The following is a 23,044-nucleotide window of genomic DNA, read 5'->3' on the forward strand; positions in this document are numbered from 1 at the left end:
CAACCACTTTGAAATCTTTTTATTTGAAATAATAAATATGATGAGGTGTACCAAGATTTTTTTTTAGGAAAACCCAATCTATTTATTTACAAGAATGTAGATATCAACATATCTCCATATATAAACATATATACATCATATGCACTATTGTTATTATCAGTAATAATATAATTTGTTCTTTTTTTCAAATATATCATATCATATTGTAGCATCATCACTATTCTTTCCTTTCATCATATTTTTTTTCAATCTTTTATTCAATCCTCTTTCACCAGCCCTTGAAAGTATACCTAATAGTAGATTAACAGATCTATTAGAATCATCATTACCAGGAATTGGATAAGTGACCATTGATGGTTCCGAATCAGTGTCAATGATACCGATAGTAGGAACCCTCGTTTTCATTGCTTCGTATAAAGCGTTTCTATTTTCAGTAGGATTCAAAACAATCAACAAATCTGGCTTAACAATACATGACATTTCATCATTAGTCAAAGTCCTGCCAGTAGGAACATCGAATTGATCGATTTCTTGTTTATCCCATATACGTGACAATTCAGTTGGATTAGTGAGAGTTCCCGGAATCCATCTGGTAGAAACAAAATAACCATTCATTCTTCTTGCAGCTGTTTGTAATGGGACTTTCCACTGAGGTCTTGTGCCTAACAGTAAGATGATACCACCATTCTCTGCTACCCCCTCTACAATAGAACATGCCCTTTTCAAATATTGCAAAGTTTGATTCAAGTCGATTATATGTAAGCCTTTATATTCACCATAGATGAAACTTTGTGTAGAGGATCTATACAGAGAAGTTGATTGACCCAGATGGACGTTAGCAGCCATCAATTTTTGTATAGTGGTCTCCTCTACAGAAGGTGGACATGTTATATCCATGTGAGGTTGGTAGGTGTCTTTAATTTGGGCACCCAAAGAAGCTGATACCCTTGCATGGTTCAATTGTCTTAAATATAATTCTTGTAAAGAATATGGTTCGTTTGATTTAGAAACTGATTTTAGATAGGGGAAAGGAGTGGTAGTAGATGCAGTCGTAGAAGAAGTGGTAAAAGGACCTGTTAGAGACCTGTTGGTGTTGTTATTATTAGCAAGGACTTGCTGTTGTTGTTCCTTTAAATGTTTAAATTCCTCCAAAAACTTTGTCAATTCTTCGTCTAATTGTAATTCCTTATCATTTAATGGTTGATTAAGTAAATTTCTAATATTTTGTTCTTCATCAGTATTAACGTATCTCAGTGATTTAAGTCTATTAACAATACTCTCATTTGTCAAAGTATTCTCGCTGTTTATTGATGAAACATGATTGAATCTTTTAGATAAGGTAGAAGGATATAATTTATTAAACGGTCTTGCTGATACTAATTTCAACATATTTTCTATTGTATATATCTATAGCACACACATACACATCTATATACATAAATACAAGTAAATATATACATACATACATACATATATATGTACGTATAAACTTGCGATAAAAAAATGAAATAATAAAAAAAATCAGAGAAAACTTAGAAATAAACAATTGTTAACGTCTTGTATTCTATAACATTAGTACCTCCCCCCATGCATATGCAAACATGAAGCACATGCAATTACAGGTATATGCCAAGTAGCGCTTGTTCTCTCAATTTTGAACCACGCCTCTTGATCCCTATCTGTTAATATATATTATATTTCGAAGTCTTGTAAACAATTATTGTATGTTTTTGGATTTCTGGATTTTTGAGACATTGAAAAAATTCAATAAAACAAAAGGGAAAACATCATCACCAACGAACACAAACCCATACACCCAACATTTAAAATGTCTGGGTTTTTCTGGGCCAGAGAAGTTTTTCTTTTTTTTCTTTTTTTTTTTTTTTTTGGATTTGGAATTTTGTTACGTAATTTTCGGTTTCTGTGTGGAGTGGCCCCAGTAGAATAAATGAGCACACACACACTCACAAATACATACACGCATCTATGTATATGTATATGTATATGTATATGTGTTTGTATATGTATATGTATATGTGTTTGTATATGTATATGTATATGTGTTTGTATATGTATATGTATATGTGTTTGTATATGTATTTGTATTTGTATTTGTATATGTGTGTGAGTAGGTTGCTTAAGTGATATATCAAGTGAGAAATTCATATTTTTAATAAAGTTTTTTTGTGTATAAGGAACAAGTAAACTTTCATACATGAATATATATAGGTAGATACTATTATATGGGAAGATATAAAATTAACGCTTTGAATGTGCTTTTGTTATACTGACAATAGCAACATAACTATACAATCAGTTATAATTGATTTAATAAAACAGAAAGATTCCAGATACGATGAAAAGACTTATAACAACAATAAAACCAGCGGCAGTAACACCAGCACCATTAATTATGCACCGAGTCTAATTATTGTTCTTGGTGACAAATCACGTCAATTTATTGAAACTGAATTAAAAAAACTATTAACAAAACGGGCTGAATCTTCTTCTGACGATGACCATCTGTTAACTATTAATGATATACGACGTTTAGATAAGGATATTAAAATCTTGTTTTTAAATAAATTACAATACCTTTTCATGTATTTGACTTACCTTGAAGTCGATAGCGATCTAAATTCAAATAAGTTCCAATACAACAATATAATAATTTTTGGACTAGATGAACAAATGTCGAAAGTCCAAAACGCTAGTGGTAAGATTGAAATGATTAAACTATACCAATTAATATTAAACAGTTTTTATTCATTGAAACATAAATTTGATACTATAAATAAATTGTTGATAGTATCATATAATAACAACACGAAGGAAGAAAACGGTAGCGACGTTGATGATAATGACTACATAAGTTTTAAAAACATTGAATTACAAATCAATAATTATTGCAAATATATTAATGGACAATAAGAAATAATCAAAAGAAAATAAATAGGAAAGAAAAAAAAAAATAAAAATGATACATCTATTTTATTGAATCTTTTTTTTTTTTTTAATTATTTTAGTGTACAACAGTATATAACACATATATATTTACCTAATTGGAAAGATTAAGATTAACATCAACCTCTTTTATCCCAGCATTTGCGATATCGTAATACCATTGAATTTTAATTCTAAATTTAGATTCGGCCACACCGAATTGCTTCAATATCAAACTTTGTCTAACATCCAATTTCTGACCCTTTGAGCAAACTTTATATGGTTGATCAAGGAAAATCTTACCCTTCACGATCTTAGTCGGGATCTCGAACTTGTTTCTTAAAGTGGGTTCCAAAGAATGGACCATGGGGACATCGTCTTCGATTGGAATCTGTCCGCCTCGAGAATACACGATTCCCTGGGGTATAACAAAGTCTATAGGAGACAAACTACCAGCCCTGGAATAGTCATTCTTTTCGTATGCAGTAAAATAGTCCTTAACGGTAGCGACATCCTCATTGGTGAAAAGCAGACCCACCACACCGTTGATATGGTTTGATAGCTTGTATAAGTTTTCCTTGTATTCATTTTCGCGAGTCTCACCGAGAGCTTTTATTAACACTTTACGCTTCCCCATAATCAAACGGGATCCTACCCATTGAGACCTGATCTCTTGCAAGACTGGAGTCCTTACGTCATCCAGCTGTAACACCCAGACGTACTGGAAAGTGTCTAAGGCTTCTCTTACTGAATCGAATATTTTTTCCTTAGATTCACGGGTCTTAGCTTCAGTTTTAGATAGTGTGACTAATTTAGAACGTTTGGACCTTGGCATGGTACGAGTATAATATGCGTATTATAATATGCGTATATGTGTAATGGTTTAAACTCTTCTACCTCTAGAATGGGAACAAACGAAGAGAGAGCTAAAGGGACCAAAGCGATGGAGAAAGAGATGGACAGAGAAACAGACAGAGACTGAGAGATAAATGCCTAAGAAAGAGAGTCAATTGTGTGTATAAAACAAATTGAATAAGAGCTGAACCACCAGATGTACTTAAACAGACCTGAGATAGCACCAACAATAAAACCAATAGGCAGATCAGACTGACTACACTTAATCAATCAAATCCATATTACATAACTTCACCTCATTGCATCGAGTTGAACAAATCTTCCAGGAAATTTCCACAGAAAAATTTTTCCACTCAGAAAAAGAAACGACACGGGAAAAATAGTAGACACCCACACACCCGAATATTCTACATCACTTTCCACGAATCGAGGGAAAACGGGAAAAAATGAAAAACAAAAACAAAAAAAAAATGCTGTGGGGTTTTGTCAGCGAACTTGAAACAAGTTAAAAGGTAAACAATGTAACGTCTTCCATATCATAAAGTGGTGATAACAACAGATACACCTGTATTATATCTACCCCTGCTGAACAAGACGTATATATGCGCAATAGATTGGTATATTAGTATGCTTTGAATTGGCATTGAACATAGAATACTACAATTACCTTCTTTTTTCTCTTTTTTTTTGTTTTTTTCCTTAATATAGAAAACACTGACATACAAAAAAGTATACATTTATTACTGAAATAACTATGACAGATAATAAGACTGGTAGTGATAATCCCAATAGTGAAAATAAAAATAATAATACTGATACCCATAATAGTAGTTCTATGCCAGATAGTGATATTCCCAGAGCCCTCGGGGTTTGGAACATTAATGCTTTAACAAATGATATAAATAAGTCAGATCCTTCTACTACAAATATAGCAAGTTCAAATGTTTTCGAAACCACAAATAACAGTACTGGATCCTCCCCAAATTTAAATAAATGTAATCATAATAGCAACAATAACAATAATAATATTCAAAATAATGGAGAGAAAGTTTCTACTACATCTAAAAATCAAATCAAGAACAAAAAAATATCTTTAAGTGGGAATAACAATACTTTACCATCCTCATCAGCTTACAACCACAACCACAACCACAACAACACTAACAAAAGTAATAGTAATAGCACTACTGGCAAAAGTAGGAGTAATAGAAGTAGTGGCAGCAACATTAACAATAAAAATAATATAAGTAATAGTATCGGCTATAGTAGTAACAACAGTAGTAGTACCAGTATTATGAAAGGTGTGTTTGCATCCTTAATCAAAAGAAATAGTGGGGACAGTACGAATAGTAGCACTAACGGGAGTAGTTATTCCTCCTCCTCAACAACTACATCATTAACAGCAACAGCGAGAAGAAGGAGAAGAAAAAGTGCTGGCAACAAACATAATAGTACCGGTTCTCTGAAAATATCAACTCCATATAACCCCAAACATCTACATCATGTGGGGATAGATGCTAAAACTGGCAAATACACCGGTCTTCCAGAGGAATGGCAACGTCTCCTGGCTTCAAATGGGATATCTAAACAAGAACAACAACAAAATATAGAGACTGTGATGGATATTGTCCAGTTCTATCAAAACGATGTATCTCATCCCGGGGATAAAATTATGAAAACTTATAAACCCAAATCAGTAACACCAGTCTCTAACACACAACCCGTATCTAATTCTTCCACCCCAAGATTACCAAGTACTGGCTCTTATAAATCTTCCATATCAAATTCATCATCTTCTACTCCATCTTTACCAACTCTCAATAATAGTCACAACCATAGCCATAACCATAATCATACTGCTTACAGTCCTATGTCCACCCCTCCCTTACATTCAAATATTGTAAATAATGAAAAATTTATTCCAACAAGGCCCGCGCCAAAACCTCCAACTGTTAAAAAAGCAAATATCAACTCTCAACCATCATCTCCCTCCATCTCAAATAATAACAACCACAAAGCTACTTTTGTAAAATCAAACACTCAAACAGACCTATCAAATCACCAAGAACAAAGCTCACAAAAAGAATTACCACCTATACCAACGTTACCTACAAAGAATGAACTAGATAAGATAAATACCTCTTCGCCAACACGCACTCAATTATCAAATGAACGGAAACGTGAAGAAAGAGAAAAACGCAAAAAAGAAATTTATAACAAGTTACAACAGATCTGTTCATTAGATGATCCACATACAAAATATGTCGACCTGATAAAAATCGGCCAGGGGGCCTCAGGTGGTGTTTATACAGCACATGAAATCAATACAAATGTGTCAGTAGCTATAAAACAGATGAATCTAGAAAAACAACCAAAGAAAGAATTAATCATTAATGAAATCATAGTCATGAAAGAGAGTAAACACCCCAACATTGTCAATTTTATCGACTCATATCTAATTAAACAAGATCTATGGGTGGTTATGGAATATATGGAAGGTGGTTCACTAACAGATGTAGTGACACATTGTATATTAAATGAATCACAAATCGCCACTGTATGTAGAGAGACATTGAATGGATTGAAGTTTTTGCACTCGAAAGGGGTTATCCATAGAGACATTAAATCGGATAATATACTTTTATCAATGGAAGGTGATATTAAGTTAACAGATTTTGGCTTCTGTGCTCAAATTAACGAATCGAACTTGAAGAGAACAACTATGGTAGGAACTCCATATTGGATGGCACCAGAAGTCGTCTCAAGGAAAGCATACGGTCCAAAAGTCGATGTTTGGTCCTTAGGGATTATGATCATTGAAATGATTGAAGGAGAACCACCATATCTGAATGAAACACCATTAAGAGCTTTATATTTAATTGCCACAAACGGAACACCAAAATTAAAGGAACCAGAATTATTATCACCACTTTTGAAAGATTTCCTTGGTTTATGTCTTAAAGTAAATTCTGATCAAAGAGCTACTGCAGAAGATTTATTAAATGATCCATTTATCAAACAAGAAGCTGCATCTACATCAACTTTAGCTCCATTGGTAAAACTAGCCCGCATGAAAAAATTGTCTGATAATATGGATGATAATAGTAACCCAGCTACTAGCAATAGTCAAGAAAACTTAATTGCTGATAATAATAATAATAATGAGACAGTTCAATAATATTTTCATAACAAAACACAGTTGATAAACCGAGAGAGTAAAATGGATTGACCATTTTCAAAATAAACATATAGAGACTTACGTTAAATACACACACATATGCAAATATATATATATATTTATGATATTTTTCTTATAGAATAAAACCAGATCCTTTTTTATTTTTTATTTCCTACTAGATTTTTACATACTTTTATTTTTTTTGTAAACACTTAAAGATCAACATAGGTATTACACTATCTATTCAAAAAAAACTTCTCTTTTACTTAACTGTCACTTGAACAAAATGTAGTTTAACAGCGATATTCCCCTTATTAACTAATGAATATGAGTTATAAGAGGGAATCTGGAATGTGGATCCTTTCATACAGACAAACTTATTGTTATCAGATATTGTTACTTCTACACAACCCTTCAATACATGGAAGATTATATAGATATTATCAATTGTTGAGAGTGTTTTTTGACCATTGATAGGTAATGTCATGAATCCACTTGCAAAATAATCTTTTTGTGAATCAAATAAAATATTTATTTTATAATTATTATTATTTTGATAGTACATCCTTTCATTATCAATATAATCTGGTGCTATAGCCAGAATCTCCTTTTTAGATTCTAATTTATCCTCTGTAATTGATTTCTCTTTTATAGTACCTTCAAATACACCTCTAGATACCCATTCAATATCTTTATTTCCAGAGCTTGATATCTTCTTCTGTATTTTACTATTTAAATAAGAATAATCTACTTTTATCTGTTTTCTTCTTTGCGAATTGTTTTCTACTGGAGAAAGAAACTGATTCCTATCGTAAGATTCGTTATCAACTGTAACTCCATTCCTTTTCTTATTCCTTGTGTCTTTCTTCTGATTAATACTATCATTATTTTCATTTTCATAAGTTATTATTTTGAAGATATCCAATTCAGGTCTTGCAGATCTTCTTTTATAGACAATCTTTTCATTTCTCCAATAATCAAGAATAGGAACTTTAATCCGTGTACTTCTCCTTAAGGGGACGTTCGATTCTGCTAGTTTGCAATCTTCATTTTTTATTGGAATATAATCACTATCTTCTCCATCAGAGTCAATATCACTACAGGTATCGGTATTTTTGACTTTTTTGTTATGAACTCTTGATGCAATCTCAGTTTCCAATAGGGCATCTTGTGACGTGTCCAATAGAACGCTTTCTTCTGCTGTACTATAGTCTAATTCAGAATTGTCTAATAGATCAGGTACATTTTCTAAAATTTGATTTTCATTTTCCTCCTCCTCTTCATCCTCTACTTCGATTATTTCTGGAATATTATAATTTGATTGAAAGTCTTTTACATCTAGGTTTGATTTGACCTGAAAGGAATTTTTATTATATAGTGGGGTAGCAACAATATTTTGTGATTCAACGTCATCAATTAAAAGAGGAATGTTGCCTCTTGGAACATCATTAAACTTATCTGGTGAAATAATAATACCAATTTTCAACGGTGACAAAATGGAAAGATTACTCTTATCAAAAATGCTATTATCCTTACTTTTAGGCCTCTTAGTTTGATCACTAACATGTGGACTTTCATTTTTTTCTTCATTAAAATATTCATTGATATTCTCCATTAAATATTTATCTCTTTCACATGACTTATTCAATCGAAACCCCGTTTTTCTAGATTTTGAACCCAGCAACATATAATCCATGGTAAACTTATCTAGAATTTATCTTATAAAAATAACTAAGTATACCATAGGCTTGTTTTTTTAATTTATTCCGTTAACAATGTTTTACATTGACGTATATTTGTGCATACACTTATACTCACTCTCTTCTTCTTTACTTTCAATGTTTAACAGCAATAAGTGCTACCATACAACCAAAAACAAATCTAGATTAAAATAATCGAATTACTATCTCATGTTCTTAGCAGATGTAGCTGCCCTACCAAACATGAACACTCATATACATACTCTCTAGAAAAATATATTAATTCATCTGCTCTGCTTGAAACTTTAGATCTAAAAAATCTTCTCGAAGGCTCTTGAAATCAAAATTTTTTTGGCTTCTTTTCTCTCTCGAGACCCAAACGGCACTACCACAATCCTTTAAACAGCTGAAGGGGTAAATATAATTCCACAAAGAAAAATATAAAGAGGGAAGGGAAGAAAGAGATCTCTTTAATGATTAAACATGTCGATCTATTCGGTTCTTCAGATTCTTTCGTGCCATCTGTCTCACACTATCTCTCTACATTTAGTTCCTATTTCAAACATATCTTATTGCAACTTGTTAAAAGTTATATGGTTTAATAAAGATAGTCATTATTAGATCAAAATTTAGAAAAAGGGAGGAAGAAGAAGGAGAAATAATAAGGAATGACAAACGCATGAAGATTAAAAGTATATTTATGTGTACATATATGTTTTGCCTTATTTTTGTTGTTTAGAAATAAAAAAATCATATACAGTCCATAAGCAAACAAACAAACTGATATTCAATTTAACATGAGTCTAATACCTTACTCAGATGATTCATTGATACTCAATGACCCAAACTCCAAATCCTTGATGATTGTTAATGCTGCACAGGGTACCTTATCTGTATTCCAAGAAGTTCCTACCACACATCCTTTAGTTAATAATTCAGATAGAAGATCTTTATCTAGTTTTGATCATAGTAATCAGTTGGAAAGATATAATACCATATATTTTGAAGATAATATTCGTAATAGTAATTCTAATACTACTAACAATAATAATAATATTACAGGTAAAAATAGACATTATTCTATAGCAACATTTTTATGTCCACAATGTGGCACAAAAATATCAGATGGGAATAAGATTAAAGTTTCTCGCAACAATCATACAAGAAGATCGCCTCTCCAATCTTTGAGTGATACAAATTATAATAGTGCAAATGACTTAACGGATAACTTCATCACAAATGCCAGTCTAACTGATACTCAAGGAATGGGACCTTTGAATTCTAACCAATCACCTCATTTCAATTTATCTCCAGGATATTTTCAATTTTTACAAAGTACACATAGGCAATATTCATTGCCAAGCATTAATGATGATTCTAAATCTAGTACCAACAGCAACTATATTAAAAGTAGTAAAAATAAAACAAAAAACTCACAAAAAGAGCAGGATTTTCATTCCTTTATACCGGAAGATCTTTTTATACCTGGCTATTTCCATAAATTTTTTACAACCTTATCTTTATTAGGTAATGGTGCTCGTGGTTCAGTGTTTAAAGTGATTCATAGAATTGGTAATACACCACTTGGTGTCTTTGCCTTAAAAAAAATCTCTATTGGTAATGATATGGTTTGGTTTAATAAATGTATCAGAGAAGTGAAAGCATTGAGTTCTCTGACACATAAAAGTGCCAATCTAATCACATACAACCATGTTTGGTTAGAAATGGATAAATCATATGGTGTTACAACCAAAATGAACACTAATAAAGAACAATTAAATCAAGATTCAATAAATGATGATAAAAATGATGATTCAAATGAAAAGATTCCATGTCTATTCATTTTACAACAATATTGCCCTGGAGGAAATTTAGAAGATTGTATTTCAATTGATGTTTTCAAAAAATACCCTGAAAGAACATCTCCTGAAGAAAGGAAAAAATGGTTCAAAGAGATGAGAAGAATTAAGAGAGCTAATGCACAACTTCAATTAGGATTATCGACATTACAAATCCTACATATTATTCAAGATATTTCAAGAGGATTACATGAGTTACATGATATTGGTTTGATTCACAGAGACCTCAAGCCATCCAATTGTTTATTGTTGTCTAAATATAAAGACAGGACAGTTGCAGAAGATAGTAAAAACGACATAATTCAGAATAACGATTCGATAACTAATAATTTTGACATCGAAGAGGATCATTTAAATAAAATGAATTCATTAAATGAAGAGGAATATGACACTTTCCCTACTGTGATAATCGGTGATCTAGGTGAGAGTCAGCTTCTCGGAGAAGCAAGAACCGCTACTGGGGCAACAGGCACTATAGAATATACTGCACCAGAAGTTATTATTAGTGATAAATTAAGTCAGGGAGTAGCAAGTAATTCCCCGATAGACAACGATATATCATTGCCATACAATGAATATACTTTTGCTTCAGATATGTATTCTTTCGGTATGATAATATATTTTATCATATTTGGTAAATTGCCGTTTATATTAGATTCATTTGATATACCTGACATGAAACGTACGGTCAAGTCATTCAAAATTAATAAATTATCTATGATTAAGGAACATAGTGCTATGAACTTAAAACCAATTGATTCTAGAATATTTAATATAATAGAATCATTGCTGTCTACTAATCCAGCCAAGAGACCCACTGCAAGACAACTAGAGGAATATGTTGGTCGTTTAATACTTACTCTGAGTGAAACAAATTCGGATAATAACGCCAATATTAGTAAAACCAATAATAATTATAATAATAATGTTAATCCAACTGAACCATCAAACTTCAAGGAAACAAAGGACCTTCAGGTATTCCGTGTTGAAAACAATATATATTCCGATGCAGATGAAGTAACATCTGTTGAATCATCTATGTCAGATATAGAAAATATTGTTGCTCGCGATCGGAGAGATAATCCTTTTGATTTGCAAAATAATTCACCAAGTGATAAAACAGAATATTTGGCATTGATTAATAGTCATCAAGCAACCAATCTATCACCCCTGTTTGCTTTTACTTACAATGAATATTGCCAAAAGGTATTCTATTCATCATATTTATATACAACAATCTCAATCTTGATTTCTGCTTTAATTTATTTCGAAATAAAAAAAAAGGTCTACTTATCACTATTAAATTTACTATCAATGTTCTTATTAGGTCTTTCTGTCAATAGTGGTTACGAGGAGGCAAAAATGATAACAATTATCTTAATGCTTTTATACGTTATATTAAAAGTTTTCTAATTAACAATTAATGATACCATCCAACTTATATAAATCAAATATCTAAGTACTACATTTAGATACTATAAAAAAAAAGTAAATAAGAACAAAAAGCACTGAATTAATCAGTAATGTTTATTCAATAATAATAAATTGGATAACGTAAAAAAAAAACTACTTCTCCACCATTCTACACCATGGTCTTCCATCTTGAACCTGGTGGTCACAGAGAGTTGGCTCTAGCAGTAGTCCTACTAAGGAAGCTAAAAATATGCCTAGTGAATCAGCAATTGAGACTGAGCCCATAGAGAATTCAATTTGTTCATGAGGTAAATCATCCTGAACATTTAGAAAAGTGTTAACATAGGATGACCCACCGAGTAAACCTTCCCAAAAGATCACTAACATATTTAAATACGGCCATCTTGAATTTATAAAATACCAAGATTGTAATAACGTTATTATGAAATTTAAACTTTGTAGATATGTCAATGTATATAATTTTTTTAATCTTATCCACCTACCTGATGATCTTGCAATGAAAACACCGACTTGATATAAGGTACTATAAAGGACATACAAATCCCTATACCTATGAAAAAATGGGATTACTTCTACTGGGAATAGCAAAGTTGGTGAAATCGATTGGTTAATTAAATACTCAAAGAAATACACTGAAGTTAAGGGTAACATATATGGTATGATTAGCATTTTCAATCGTGACCAAACACTAAAATTATTTACTATCCATTGATTTGTAGACATATTAGATAAATTCACAGACGATTGTGGTTCCAAATTGAGTTGAAAATAAAGTAAAAATCCAATAGGTAAAACTGCAAAACATAATAGAGAGGCAGGTATTGATATATTACATATTGAAGTCAAAAATAAATAGCAGAAGGAACCAACTAACCCAGCCCCACCTGTACCTGAAGACCAACCATTCAAAGCCTTCTTACTATTGTTGTCTTCATTTTCATCACTTAAAAGAGTGTACGTCTCAGTCTGATAATGTGTTAACTGTAAAAAAGTCACTTCACCAAATCCAGAAGACATTGAAGCCAAGATAATACCCAATAATGTCCATGTAAGAGTATAATGGACTGAAACCATCATCATACCGATGACACTTAATAATATAAGAATTATAATTCTGACACCATATTGTATTTTGTGGATATAAAAGGGACAAACAAGTTTCACCAACAGTGACGGTAGTATATCCACTAATAGAATTAAAGACTTTGGTGTTGTTAGATTTACCAAATCTACAGCAGCAGATAAAATCACTACATATAACACATTATTTATAAGTCCAAATAACCAAAATATGGGGAAAGGGTTGTAAAAAAGTTTCATAATGATAATATACTAATATTAACTAAAAAGCTTATAATGTGAATAAAATTAGTTGAGCAAACAGTTTATGAGGAATGAAGCGTAAAGAATGAACGGTATATTTTCTTTCTTGGCTGTCCCCCCTCTCTTTACATATATTTTTCTGAATATAACCCAATACCAACTACTATGTGTATATTATTCACTACACATTATTTTTTCATAAGTGTTTATTTTTAATTGCCATTTTGACATTGACACAAAAGACAATTACTACATGGACCATTTCGCCCTCACACCTGATCCACTTGATTCCCCAATTAGTGGGAAGAAAACGTATTAAAAATACATGATCTGAATATATGTATATACTCATTTATATACGAGTAGATTTATATGGATACAATTGTATATATTTGGAGGAACAATTTTGATAATGTTTATAAATATTCTTTCAATAATTGGAATCTTTCAGCAGCTTTAACTAAGTATTCATCGTCTTTACAAACGGCAAATCTCAATAAATTTTCTGCTGCATGTTCGTGTTCTTTGATGTAAAATTCAGTTGGTGGAATGGCAACAATACCCAATTCATTCATCAACCAATAGGAGATTCTGAAATCCTTCCCCTTAGATAGTAATTCTTCAGGGAATGGATAATCCTTTGGAATCTTGACATTAACAAAATTGGCACATATGAAATATGAACCCTCAGCGATTGTGTATGGGAGATTCAATTTATCGAATGCATCAGTCAAGATTTTAAATTTCTTAATATACTCTTGTTGCATGTTCTTAAAATAATTCAATTTAGTAGCTTGTGGTAAAGCTAAAGCCACAGCTTCTTGAAATGGAGATGGAGATGCAAAACAGATTCTTGTATGTGCCTTTGCGACATAGTTCAGCAATTCTTTATTCAATGAAATGACCCAACCTAATCTCCATCCAGTAGCAGCAAAGGATTTACCTGCAGACCCAACAGATAATGTCAACTGTGCAATCTCTGGCGACAAGGTGGCGATTCTTGTGAACTCGGGGGTGAAATATAGATGTTCGTATACTTCATCAGCAATAATTAGAATGTTATGTTTCACACAGATATCACCTAGTCTTAGCAGTTCTTCCCGTGTGAAGACTTTGCCTATTGGATTGTGAGGGGTGTTTAAAATCATAGCTTTTGTGTTTTCGTTGATAGATTGATCCAAAATATCCCAGTCGATCTCCCACTCTTTCCCTGTGGTGACTCTGTTATTCAACTCCTTTGGTGGATTAATTGGAACGTAACGGATTTTCCCTCCAGCCAATTCAATGTTTGAAATATACTGATCGAAAAATGGTTCGAAGACAATGACTTCGTCACCTTTATTCAAAAGACCTATAAGACAGGAGAAGATAGCTTCATTGGCCCCAGTGTGAACAGTGACATTATCTTTATCTAATTTAACGTTGTTACCATAGAATGGTTGGTAGAGTTTAATTAATTCATTGATCAAATTGGGTCTACCTCTTGTTGGGGAATATTGATTGACCAACGGAATTTCCACGACCCTTTGCACATCTTTTATGATGAAGTCTGGTGGAGAATACGAGAAGAAACCCTGTCCTAGATTCAACATTTCCCTATCTTTGTTGCGTGAATTGGTGGCGGCCAAGGAGGCAGCTTCGTTTGTTAAAGTCCAAACATCTTTGTCTGTGTTCAAAGTGAAATATTGGTTAGGCAAGATGGACTTCTTTGAGGAATCAGTGGAAAGTGATTTAATTGTGGTCATTATAGAACTGGAACAGTTATAATATATATGATTTTTCTTAACGAGATGAGATGTAACTGACAAAATGGAAGATGATAAAGGCTGTATCAAATGATTTGTGGCTCTTGCCATTCTACTATATATATATATATATATATGTATATACAAAGAGTAGTGAAAGAAAAAAAAAGAAAACAATATTAAAAGAATATATAAAGTTGTAGTATTAAATATAAAAAATTGATGTATGCGTAGCAAAGGAATGTGTAAAACTTAAGGTGAATGATACATCGGATGTAAAAAATAGTAGAAACTGAAACAGACAAACAAACAAAAGAGGTCGATAGATATTAAACAGCTCAATAATCTGAGTTAATAAACACTCTTTCTCCTTAAGATATATATATATATATATATATATATATATATTACCGGTGCAACTATTACTCATTTACTGTCACCACCACAGATGTTGATTGTAAGTAATATCAACACATTTCCCACACCACAGTTTCAATTATAGATAGAGACAATCACACACGTTTAAACTATAATTCTGCCAAATTGTGGTTTAGGGCTGCTGTACATGACCGGCCTGTTTTTCCCAAGATATTGCACAAAAACCATAGGGTTACTGATTAATTTTTTTAGTTTGTTTCGTTTTCTAATTACTCGATTAGGAAAACACTTGGGCAATCTTTTTTTTTTCTTTCTTTCTTTTTCAACTCCTCTCTGTTTCTTATTATTTTTTATAACTAAATAATAATAATAACAACAATAACAATAATAATGATATCAATAACAAAAATAGTATATCGAGTTGGTAATAGAACAAAAAAAAATACAAACTTATACCATAACTAAACCTAAGATAAAATTTCTATAAGCATATTGACGTGATGTGTCTAATAACATGTAACTTTTTATTTTACAATCTACTAGACCAATATTACGTTAGTACACGAGTAAACAACAAAATAACCATATATACCAATATACATACAGAATAACTTACTTTTCCACAGGCTTTTCTAAAACATCATGTTTCAAACATTTAAACCAGTGACAATATCCTCGTCAACACAGGGAGTAAAAAATCATTTAATTGAAAAATCTAGTACGAACAGCAGTGACAACACCAATAACAACACAATTGATGATTCAACTAGTAGTAGGAATGAATACACTGATGGCAACAACAACTGTGACAACCATAACAATCATAATAATAATAATAATAATAATAATAATAATAATAATAATAATAATAATAATAATAATAATAATAATAATGATGATGATGATGGTCATGATGAAGAAATGCGTATATGGTTACAGAAAGTCATAAATATTTCCAAGAACGATCCAAATTGGATGGACATGACACCAGATTCCGTTATAGCAACTGTGTTTGCCGCAAAATATCTAGTCCAATCATTAACAAAAGAATCTTCATTGATAGCCTCATACAGACAAAGCCCATCACCCACATTATTAGAGGAAAATGGTGTAGTACAGAAACTGGAAGATAAACAAGGTCAACTTTTGTTACAATTGAACTACAATGATATAGCCGATTGTATCTCCATAAAAGATCAGTTCAGTTTCTTATCTGATATGATACCAAGAACCAAAAGCTTGAGAGAATTGGTTGCAAAAAATAAGATTAGATACACAACGTTTATTACTCCAGAAGAAACTAACCAAGCTAATGTCATGCAAATAGATCTAAACAATAGCAATGATAATGATGATACTGAAGATGAAAATGATGAGTAACAACATCAATAGCAGTAATGATAGCAATGGTAGATGACATATATAAATATATAGATATAAACTAAAATAAATAAGATGTAATATTAAATAATATAATCTAAACCCTAATACGTATCACAAATTTGTGTGAAAAATTGTTTGGATATTTAGAAAAGACCTATATTGTTTTTTTTTACTTCCACCATTTTTTATTTTCCTTTTTCTCTTTTTCCTTCCCCTTGTTTTAAAATTATCCTTACAAAAGTATATTTACATAATTTTTATGGATATTATAAGAAGTGAACAAAAAAAAAAGTATGGAAGAAAAGTATGGGATTATTTCACTGCTTCCTAACCATTACTTAATTTCCTCACAAATATATTGATTGATTAAATAGACTTCAAATAACGTCAATTTACGTGAAATACGTTAGTGTCGCAGGTTAACAATTCTCTATTTATTATTTCCAATAAATAAATAAATAAATAAATAGATCATGTCTAACATAGAAGAAAAGGATATTATACCACAAGATGAATTAGATGAACCATGGCTGTTAAACTATAATATTCCTGAAGGGTGGTTTGATTTTCCGTTTCCATCATCATCATGGAATTTCAATATAACAAATGAGTTCCCATTTATTCATAACCCACCACCAAAGGGTATATTGCAAGGGGTCACTGGTTTGTACAATTATAAGGTCCCAACAAATCTACAATTTGTCCAATGTAATAAAGTAAATGGGTTATCTTTATGGGACCAAAACGGCTGGTGGCAGTGTTTATTCCCACAAGAAATCATTAAGAAAAGATTAAATAAAATATACAATGATATGGAAAGAGTCGACTTGAATAGATTTGTTTCAAAGGAATCTGTAGCTAATGATCCTATTACATTAAGTAAATATTTTAATGACTATACTAAATATTTACTATGGAAGTCTGAACAAGATAAGTCTTTGTCTTCTTCCTCTTTATTATTGGATTCCGATAAAAAAAGAGAAGTCAAGCAATCTTGGTTTCCTGTTGACAGAATAACAACACCAGAAGATATTATGCAGACGGACTGGATAGATGGTGATTCTAATGAAAAATGTCAGAAAAAGGTTATAGGGAGATCCCAGTATATGACATACAGTAGTAATAATAATATGTTTGGTAATAGTGATGCCAGTGACAATTCAACTAAAGAGGTTACTACTACAAAGACTTTTTACGATGATGGATCTTGTTTAATCAAAGAAAGAGAAAAGATCATTCCAAATGATGGAAGAGAACCAATTATTAAAGAAAGAGAAAAAGTCGTCAGGGAAAAACCTTCATCTTCGTCATCCTCCTGGTTTTAAGTAAATAAAGTAAATAAATCAACACACCCATAAATATATATATTCTGTATACACCTCTTCACAAACTTAACACAAATCATTCATGTCGATATAAACTCTTGTTACTCCTTTTTATTATATTTCAAGTGACGTATTACAACATCATGCATACTGTGAGAAATTATCTCATTTTTCTTTTCTTTTTTTAAAAAAAAAAAGAAAGAAAGAAAGAAGGAACCTTGTATAGATAGATAACTTTAAAAATTCATAATTATTTTATCCAAAAATATATATGTAGGTGACACATATACATATACTCACACATACATAGGACCAATTCCTTAAAAATCAGATTTCTACCATTTATAAACAAGTATAACATAACCAGCACCGTCTATATTCAATTATCATGACATTTACCATTAATTCTAAGGTTGCAGCATGTGGTGGACAATTTTTTAAAATGTCTCATGAATCAAGGGTGACCAAATGTACGATGAACGTCAACATCTATCTACCAAAACAATATTTCCAAAGATTGAATAATAAAGATAAACAGAATGATTTAAACCCACAAATTCCTACAATTTATTATCTATCAGGTTTAACTTGTACACCACAGAATGCCTCCGAAAAGGCATTTTGGCAATTTCAAGCAAACAAATATGGATTTGCTATGGTCTTCCCTGACACTTCTCCACGTGGTGACAATATTCCAACTGATCCGAATAATGATTGGGATTTCGGCTTAGGTGCAGGTTTCTATATTAACGCTACAAGAGAACCCTTTTCAGAAAATTACCATATGTATGATTATATCCACAAAGAATTACCCGATCAGTTGAACAAATTTTTTTCTGATGATGGGTTTGTGGATTTTGTTAACAATGTCTCGATCACTGGTCATTCAATGGGTGGGTTTGGTGCCCTTTCTGGTTTTTTAAAGAACCTAAATAAATATAAGTCGTGTTCAGCATTTGCACCGATTTTAAACCCATTGAATTGTCCATGGGGTGAAAAAGCATTTAGTGGCTATTTTAACGATCCTTTAGAAGAGGGAAAAGTTTATGATCCATGTGAATTGATAAAGACAGTTGATTACATCGAGGGGAAGGATATTTTGATTCATATTGGTTCTAATGATCCATTCTTGGAAAAACAATTGAATGCAGAAAATTTCTTAAAGGCAATTGGTTGCAATGAGCAATGGAAGAAACATATAGATCTGAAAATAGTTGATGGCTATGATCATTCCTATTATTTTATCAGTTCCTTTGTACCTGAACATGCTGAATTTCATGCTAGACATCTAGGTTTACTAACTTGACTAACCAATCAATCAATTTTAATAAATGTCAAGAAGTGTGTAGTTAATCTTTTCTTTACAATTTTGTAATACCATAATGTATCACTAGATGTAAACGCGTAGCGTATATATATTATATACCATCTTTGATCGACTATTCCTGGCTATCAGTGACAACTATTCCATCTAAAGATACAAAAGATTAATTTAACGTCTCAAGAAGTCTCCCCAATAAGCCTTTGTATCTTACAAATTACATGACATACAAAACCTTTTCTAATAATTCAATAAAAGTTACCCGCAAAGTTGTAAAAAAATTTTTTTCTTGCTTAAAAAATTGAAAGGACTAAGAAAAAATAAGATGAGATGAGATGAGATGAGTTTTGGCTTTTTTTTTTTCTGCATATGCATAAAGAGAGAATAAGAGGTTGTGTACACTCCCATTGCATTACATAGCTCATTTATCACTATCAGAATCTTTTTGGTGATTAAAGAGTTACCTACTGGTGTACTCTTAGGCCATATAACCGAGACATAATAGATACATATTAAAGTAAATAACATGGCGAAATTCGAAATTCCACCACCAGATAAAGAAGAATTGTTTTTGGCAAAGCAAGTCTTTGGTGATACGACTGATTTCCAATCTAGCTTAGCCAATTTTAATGATGAATTTCTATTTGGAATGAGTGATTTTGATGAAGATGCAGACATAGATAATGGTGATGACAACAGTAAAGATGAAAACGAAGAAGACAATGGCGACAATACAATGAAAAATATTATGGATGATCAATTATTCTTCTTTGATGATGGTGAACCATCTGAACAAACTGATCTTATGGATGTAGATAATGAAGAAAGCCAACCTGATGAAGATGAGACTGATGACTCAAGTATTAGTGAAAGCGAGAGTGATGTTGCTTGGGAGGACTCAGATGACGAAAGATTACATATTTCAATCATGATGACAAATAAAACCAAGAAATTGAGAACTTCATATGAAGAAACTAAAATCAATGGTAACGATTATGTCCAAAGATTAAGAGCGCAATTTGAAAGAATTTGTCCAAGACCCAAATGGGTGGATGACGAATCTGATAGTGATAGTAATAATAAAACGTTGGACTCAGAAGAAGATGATGGAGAGGACGGTTTAGAACAGGTAATTAATGGCGATGTCAATGCTCTGTCGAAGATATTGAAGAGTACATACAATTACAAAGAAACTAATTCAAAACTACTACCGCATACAAACTTGGATATATTAAGATTAAAAGATGCAAATATAACCCATCCCTCAAAGGCAGCTATACAGTCACTTTCATTCCATCCATCAAAACCATTATTATTAACTGGTGGGTATGACAAAACATTGAGAATTTACCATATTGATGGAAAAAACAATCATTTGGTTACAAGTGTATTTTTATATAACACGCCAATACAAAATTGTTTTTTTTATCTATCTCCAAATAAATATGAACAAAAAATTTTTACTGGTGGTAGAAGACGTTATATGCATTCATGGGATCTTTCCTCCTCAATTACAAATAGGTCAGATTCTTTAACACAAGTTGCTAAAATTGAAAAAATTTCAAGGTTATATGGCCATGAAGATAGGCAAAGATCATTTGAAAAGTTTAAATTGGGCCATTTTTACAATTTCCAAACTGGAGGTGTTCATGGTATTATCTGTTTACAAGGTAATAATGGCTGGATCAATATTTTAAGTTCCATCACTGGTATGTGGATGTTTGGTTGCAAGATTGATGGTAATTTAGTCGATTTCTGTCTAGATTATCAGTCAGTGTCAAATATGAAAAAGAAGAGTAATAGCAATAAAAAGAATAAAAATAGTGGTACTGTAAGAAGCTTTAAAACAATCTTGATTGTGACAAATACGTATGGTGAAGTATGGGAATTTGATTTGAACCAAAATGGTAAAGTACTTAGAAGATGGAAAGATAACGGCGGTATTGGTATTACCACTATTCAGGTTGGTGGGGGCACTAATTCAAATCATTTATTGTCCACTGAACAAATTAGATCCAATAGGTGGCTAGCTATTGGAAGTGAAAGCGGGTTTGTTAACATCTATGAAAGAAACAACAATGGTGCCATGAAAGATGACTCTCCAAATCCAAAGCCTGTCGCTACTTTAGATCAATTAACTACTACAATATCATCATTACAATTTTCACCAGATGGCCAAATTTTATGTATGGCATCTAGAGCTGTTAAAGATGCATTAAGATTAGTCCATTTACCTACATTTAGTGTATTTAAAAACTGGCCAACTAGTGGTACTCCCTTGGGTAAAGTTACTAGTGTTGCATTTTCTCCACGTGGTGAAATGCTAGCAGTAGGTAATGAGCAAGGTAAAGTAAGACTATGGAAGTTAAATCATTATTAGGATAATATAAAAGGTATATACGTACCATTACTAAAGATGCATTATTTTCTCATAACTACCATATATTTTTTTATATATAGATATATTAGTTTATATATAACTAATAGGGTATTTCAAAAATCATATACAGGAACATGGATATATATTACTATATAAAATAAACATATTTGAAAGGAGTTATTACAATGTGCTACACACTTACAATCCCAGAAGTATGGTGACTTTAAATATATATATTTTAAAAAGAACTTGACTGCCAAGATAGACATATAATATGTGCGCATTACACCTTGTCCAAATTTGTATAATACAATAGGCCTATTTGAAGACTTTGGTCTATATTGTATGTCTCTTGTAGTAGATAAAATAACTAAGAATACAATAGCCTGCATATATAAAAAAGAAGCTCGCACTCAGATTCGAACTAAGGACCAACAGATTTGCAATCTGCTGCGCTACCACTGCGCCATACGAGCCACAAAATCTGTTTCGGAAATGTAGAATAGAATAATTACCATAATTAGAGAATTGAGGTGCAGTTCTAATCCACTAGTGCACCTAGATTAATGTAATAAATTTTAGGGTTTGTGTTGGAAAATGAGAGTTTATTACTGCCATTTCCTTAAGAATTATTTTTAATTAGTTTTTCTGTATATTATGGGGTGCACAGATGTACATAATATCAGGAAGACATTTTATTTGTCACCAAATATGTTTTTCGAAGATTTGAAAAGAAATGAAAAACTTTAAAAGAAAACTTAAAGTAAATAAAAGAATGTATATTGAATACACTATATAATAAATATGTACAGGTATTTAATATAAAATAAAAAAGCATCTATAACTTAATGATGTCTACCATTACCATGGACGCAGAAGGCTCCAAATTCCAACAGTTTGAATCAGTCAGATCATTAATGTACTAATCTGAATAATCGATCGAGCTCGAAAAAACACATAAAAGGACAACGTTTTCTGGAGATAAAAGATCATCTTCCATAACCGTTTTTTGTAAATAATCTATACATTGTATAAAAACATAAATAGAAAAAACAAGCAATAATCCTTAATTCTCCTATATATAACGTTCTTATATATTTGTTATTGCCCTTACTATTCGTTCAATAGTCTTGTTAAAGAATTAATCCTAAGTCCAAGCTATAACATTTGCCTTCTTGTGAGATGAAAAATAGCACCATCGAGATTATGTGAGATTCTAG

The 23,044-nt window shown here is 31.6% G+C and overlaps 13 protein-coding genes and 1 non-coding gene across 14 annotated transcripts; 7 read left to right on the plus strand and 7 right to left on the minus strand.

Moving 5' to 3' along the window:
- Positions 1 to 198: 198 nt before the first annotated feature.
- On the minus strand, positions 199 to 1,389 carry MRP4 (mitochondrial 37S ribosomal protein uS2m MRP4; the record flags this gene model as incomplete). The annotated part of the gene is made up of 1 exon (XM_064858989.1): positions 199 to 1,389. One exon carries the CDS (start codon positions 1,387 to 1,389, stop codon positions 199 to 201), a length of 1,191 nt encoding a protein of 396 aa, XP_064714205.1.
- A 375-nt stretch (positions 1,390 to 1,764) lies between these two features.
- On the minus strand, positions 1,765 to 2,217 carry PWA37_002424 (uncharacterized protein; the record flags this gene model as incomplete). Its single annotated transcript, XM_064858990.1, has 1 exon — positions 1,765 to 2,217. The coding sequence occupies one exon, from the start codon at positions 2,215 to 2,217 to the stop codon at positions 1,765 to 1,767; it is 453 nt and encodes a 150-aa protein (XP_064714206.1).
- A 54-nt stretch (positions 2,218 to 2,271) lies between these two features.
- SHU1 (Shu1p) lies at positions 2,272 to 2,931 on the plus strand (the record flags this gene model as incomplete). The annotated part of the gene is made up of 1 exon (XM_064858991.1): positions 2,272 to 2,931. One exon carries the CDS (start codon positions 2,272 to 2,274, stop codon positions 2,929 to 2,931), a length of 660 nt encoding a protein of 219 aa, XP_064714207.1.
- A 127-nt stretch (positions 2,932 to 3,058) lies between these two features.
- Positions 3,059 to 3,778, minus strand: MRT4 (ribosome assembly factor MRT4; the record flags this gene model as incomplete). Its single annotated transcript, XM_064858992.1, has 1 exon — positions 3,059 to 3,778. The coding sequence occupies one exon, from the start codon at positions 3,776 to 3,778 to the stop codon at positions 3,059 to 3,061; it is 720 nt and encodes a 239-aa protein (XP_064714208.1).
- A 774-nt stretch (positions 3,779 to 4,552) lies between these two features.
- On the plus strand, positions 4,553 to 6,976 carry STE20 (mitogen-activated protein kinase kinase kinase kinase STE20; the record flags this gene model as incomplete). Its single annotated transcript, XM_064858993.1, has 1 exon — positions 4,553 to 6,976. The coding sequence occupies one exon, from the start codon at positions 4,553 to 4,555 to the stop codon at positions 6,974 to 6,976; it is 2,424 nt and encodes an 807-aa protein (XP_064714209.1).
- A 262-nt stretch (positions 6,977 to 7,238) lies between these two features.
- On the minus strand, positions 7,239 to 8,672 carry PWA37_002428 (uncharacterized protein; the record flags this gene model as incomplete). Its single annotated transcript, XM_064858994.1, has 1 exon — positions 7,239 to 8,672. One exon carries the CDS (start codon positions 8,670 to 8,672, stop codon positions 7,239 to 7,241), a length of 1,434 nt encoding a protein of 477 aa, XP_064714210.1.
- An 801-nt stretch (positions 8,673 to 9,473) lies between these two features.
- Positions 9,474 to 11,948, plus strand: IKS1 (protein kinase IKS1; the record flags this gene model as incomplete). Its single annotated transcript, XM_064858995.1, has 1 exon — positions 9,474 to 11,948. One exon carries the CDS (start codon positions 9,474 to 9,476, stop codon positions 11,946 to 11,948), a length of 2,475 nt encoding a protein of 824 aa, XP_064714211.1.
- A 153-nt stretch (positions 11,949 to 12,101) lies between these two features.
- On the minus strand, positions 12,102 to 13,289 carry YHC3 (amino acid transporter YHC3; the record flags this gene model as incomplete). The annotated part of the gene is made up of 1 exon (XM_064858996.1): positions 12,102 to 13,289. One exon carries the CDS (start codon positions 13,287 to 13,289, stop codon positions 12,102 to 12,104), a length of 1,188 nt encoding a protein of 395 aa, XP_064714212.1.
- Positions 13,290 to 13,708: 419 nt separating this feature from the next.
- On the minus strand, positions 13,709 to 15,148 carry BNA3 (kynurenine--oxoglutarate transaminase; the record flags this gene model as incomplete). Its single annotated transcript, XM_064858997.1, has 1 exon — positions 13,709 to 15,148. One exon carries the CDS (start codon positions 15,146 to 15,148, stop codon positions 13,709 to 13,711), a length of 1,440 nt encoding a protein of 479 aa, XP_064714213.1.
- Positions 15,149 to 16,057: 909 nt separating this feature from the next.
- DLS1 (Dls1p) lies at positions 16,058 to 16,795 on the plus strand (the record flags this gene model as incomplete). The annotated part of the gene is made up of 1 exon (XM_064858998.1): positions 16,058 to 16,795. The coding sequence occupies one exon, from the start codon at positions 16,058 to 16,060 to the stop codon at positions 16,793 to 16,795; it is 738 nt and encodes a 245-aa protein (XP_064714214.1).
- A 476-nt stretch (positions 16,796 to 17,271) lies between these two features.
- Positions 17,272 to 18,123, plus strand: MPM1 (Mpm1p; the record flags this gene model as incomplete). The annotated part of the gene is made up of 1 exon (XM_064858999.1): positions 17,272 to 18,123. One exon carries the CDS (start codon positions 17,272 to 17,274, stop codon positions 18,121 to 18,123), a length of 852 nt encoding a protein of 283 aa, XP_064714215.1.
- Positions 18,124 to 18,511: 388 nt separating this feature from the next.
- Positions 18,512 to 19,429, plus strand: PWA37_002434 (S-formylglutathione hydrolase; the record flags this gene model as incomplete). The annotated part of the gene is made up of 1 exon (XM_064859000.1): positions 18,512 to 19,429. One exon carries the CDS (start codon positions 18,512 to 18,514, stop codon positions 19,427 to 19,429), a length of 918 nt encoding a protein of 305 aa, XP_064714216.1.
- Positions 19,430 to 19,970: 541 nt separating this feature from the next.
- UTP18 (Utp18p) lies at positions 19,971 to 21,824 on the plus strand (the record flags this gene model as incomplete). Its single annotated transcript, XM_064859001.1, has 1 exon — positions 19,971 to 21,824. One exon carries the CDS (start codon positions 19,971 to 19,973, stop codon positions 21,822 to 21,824), a length of 1,854 nt encoding a protein of 617 aa, XP_064714217.1.
- A 402-nt stretch (positions 21,825 to 22,226) lies between these two features.
- On the minus strand, positions 22,227 to 22,301 carry PWA37_002436. The gene has a single exon. It is a non-coding gene; the product is annotated as a tRNA-Cys (tRNA).
- Positions 22,302 to 23,044: the final 743 nt, after the last annotated feature.

The sequence above is a fragment of the Arxiozyma heterogenica genome (genome assembly GCF_036370985.1).
Source record: "Arxiozyma heterogenica strain weizmannii chromosome Unknown scaffold_20, whole genome shotgun sequence".
Lineage (NCBI taxonomy): Eukaryota > Fungi > Ascomycota > Saccharomycetes > Saccharomycetales > Saccharomycetaceae > Arxiozyma > Arxiozyma heterogenica.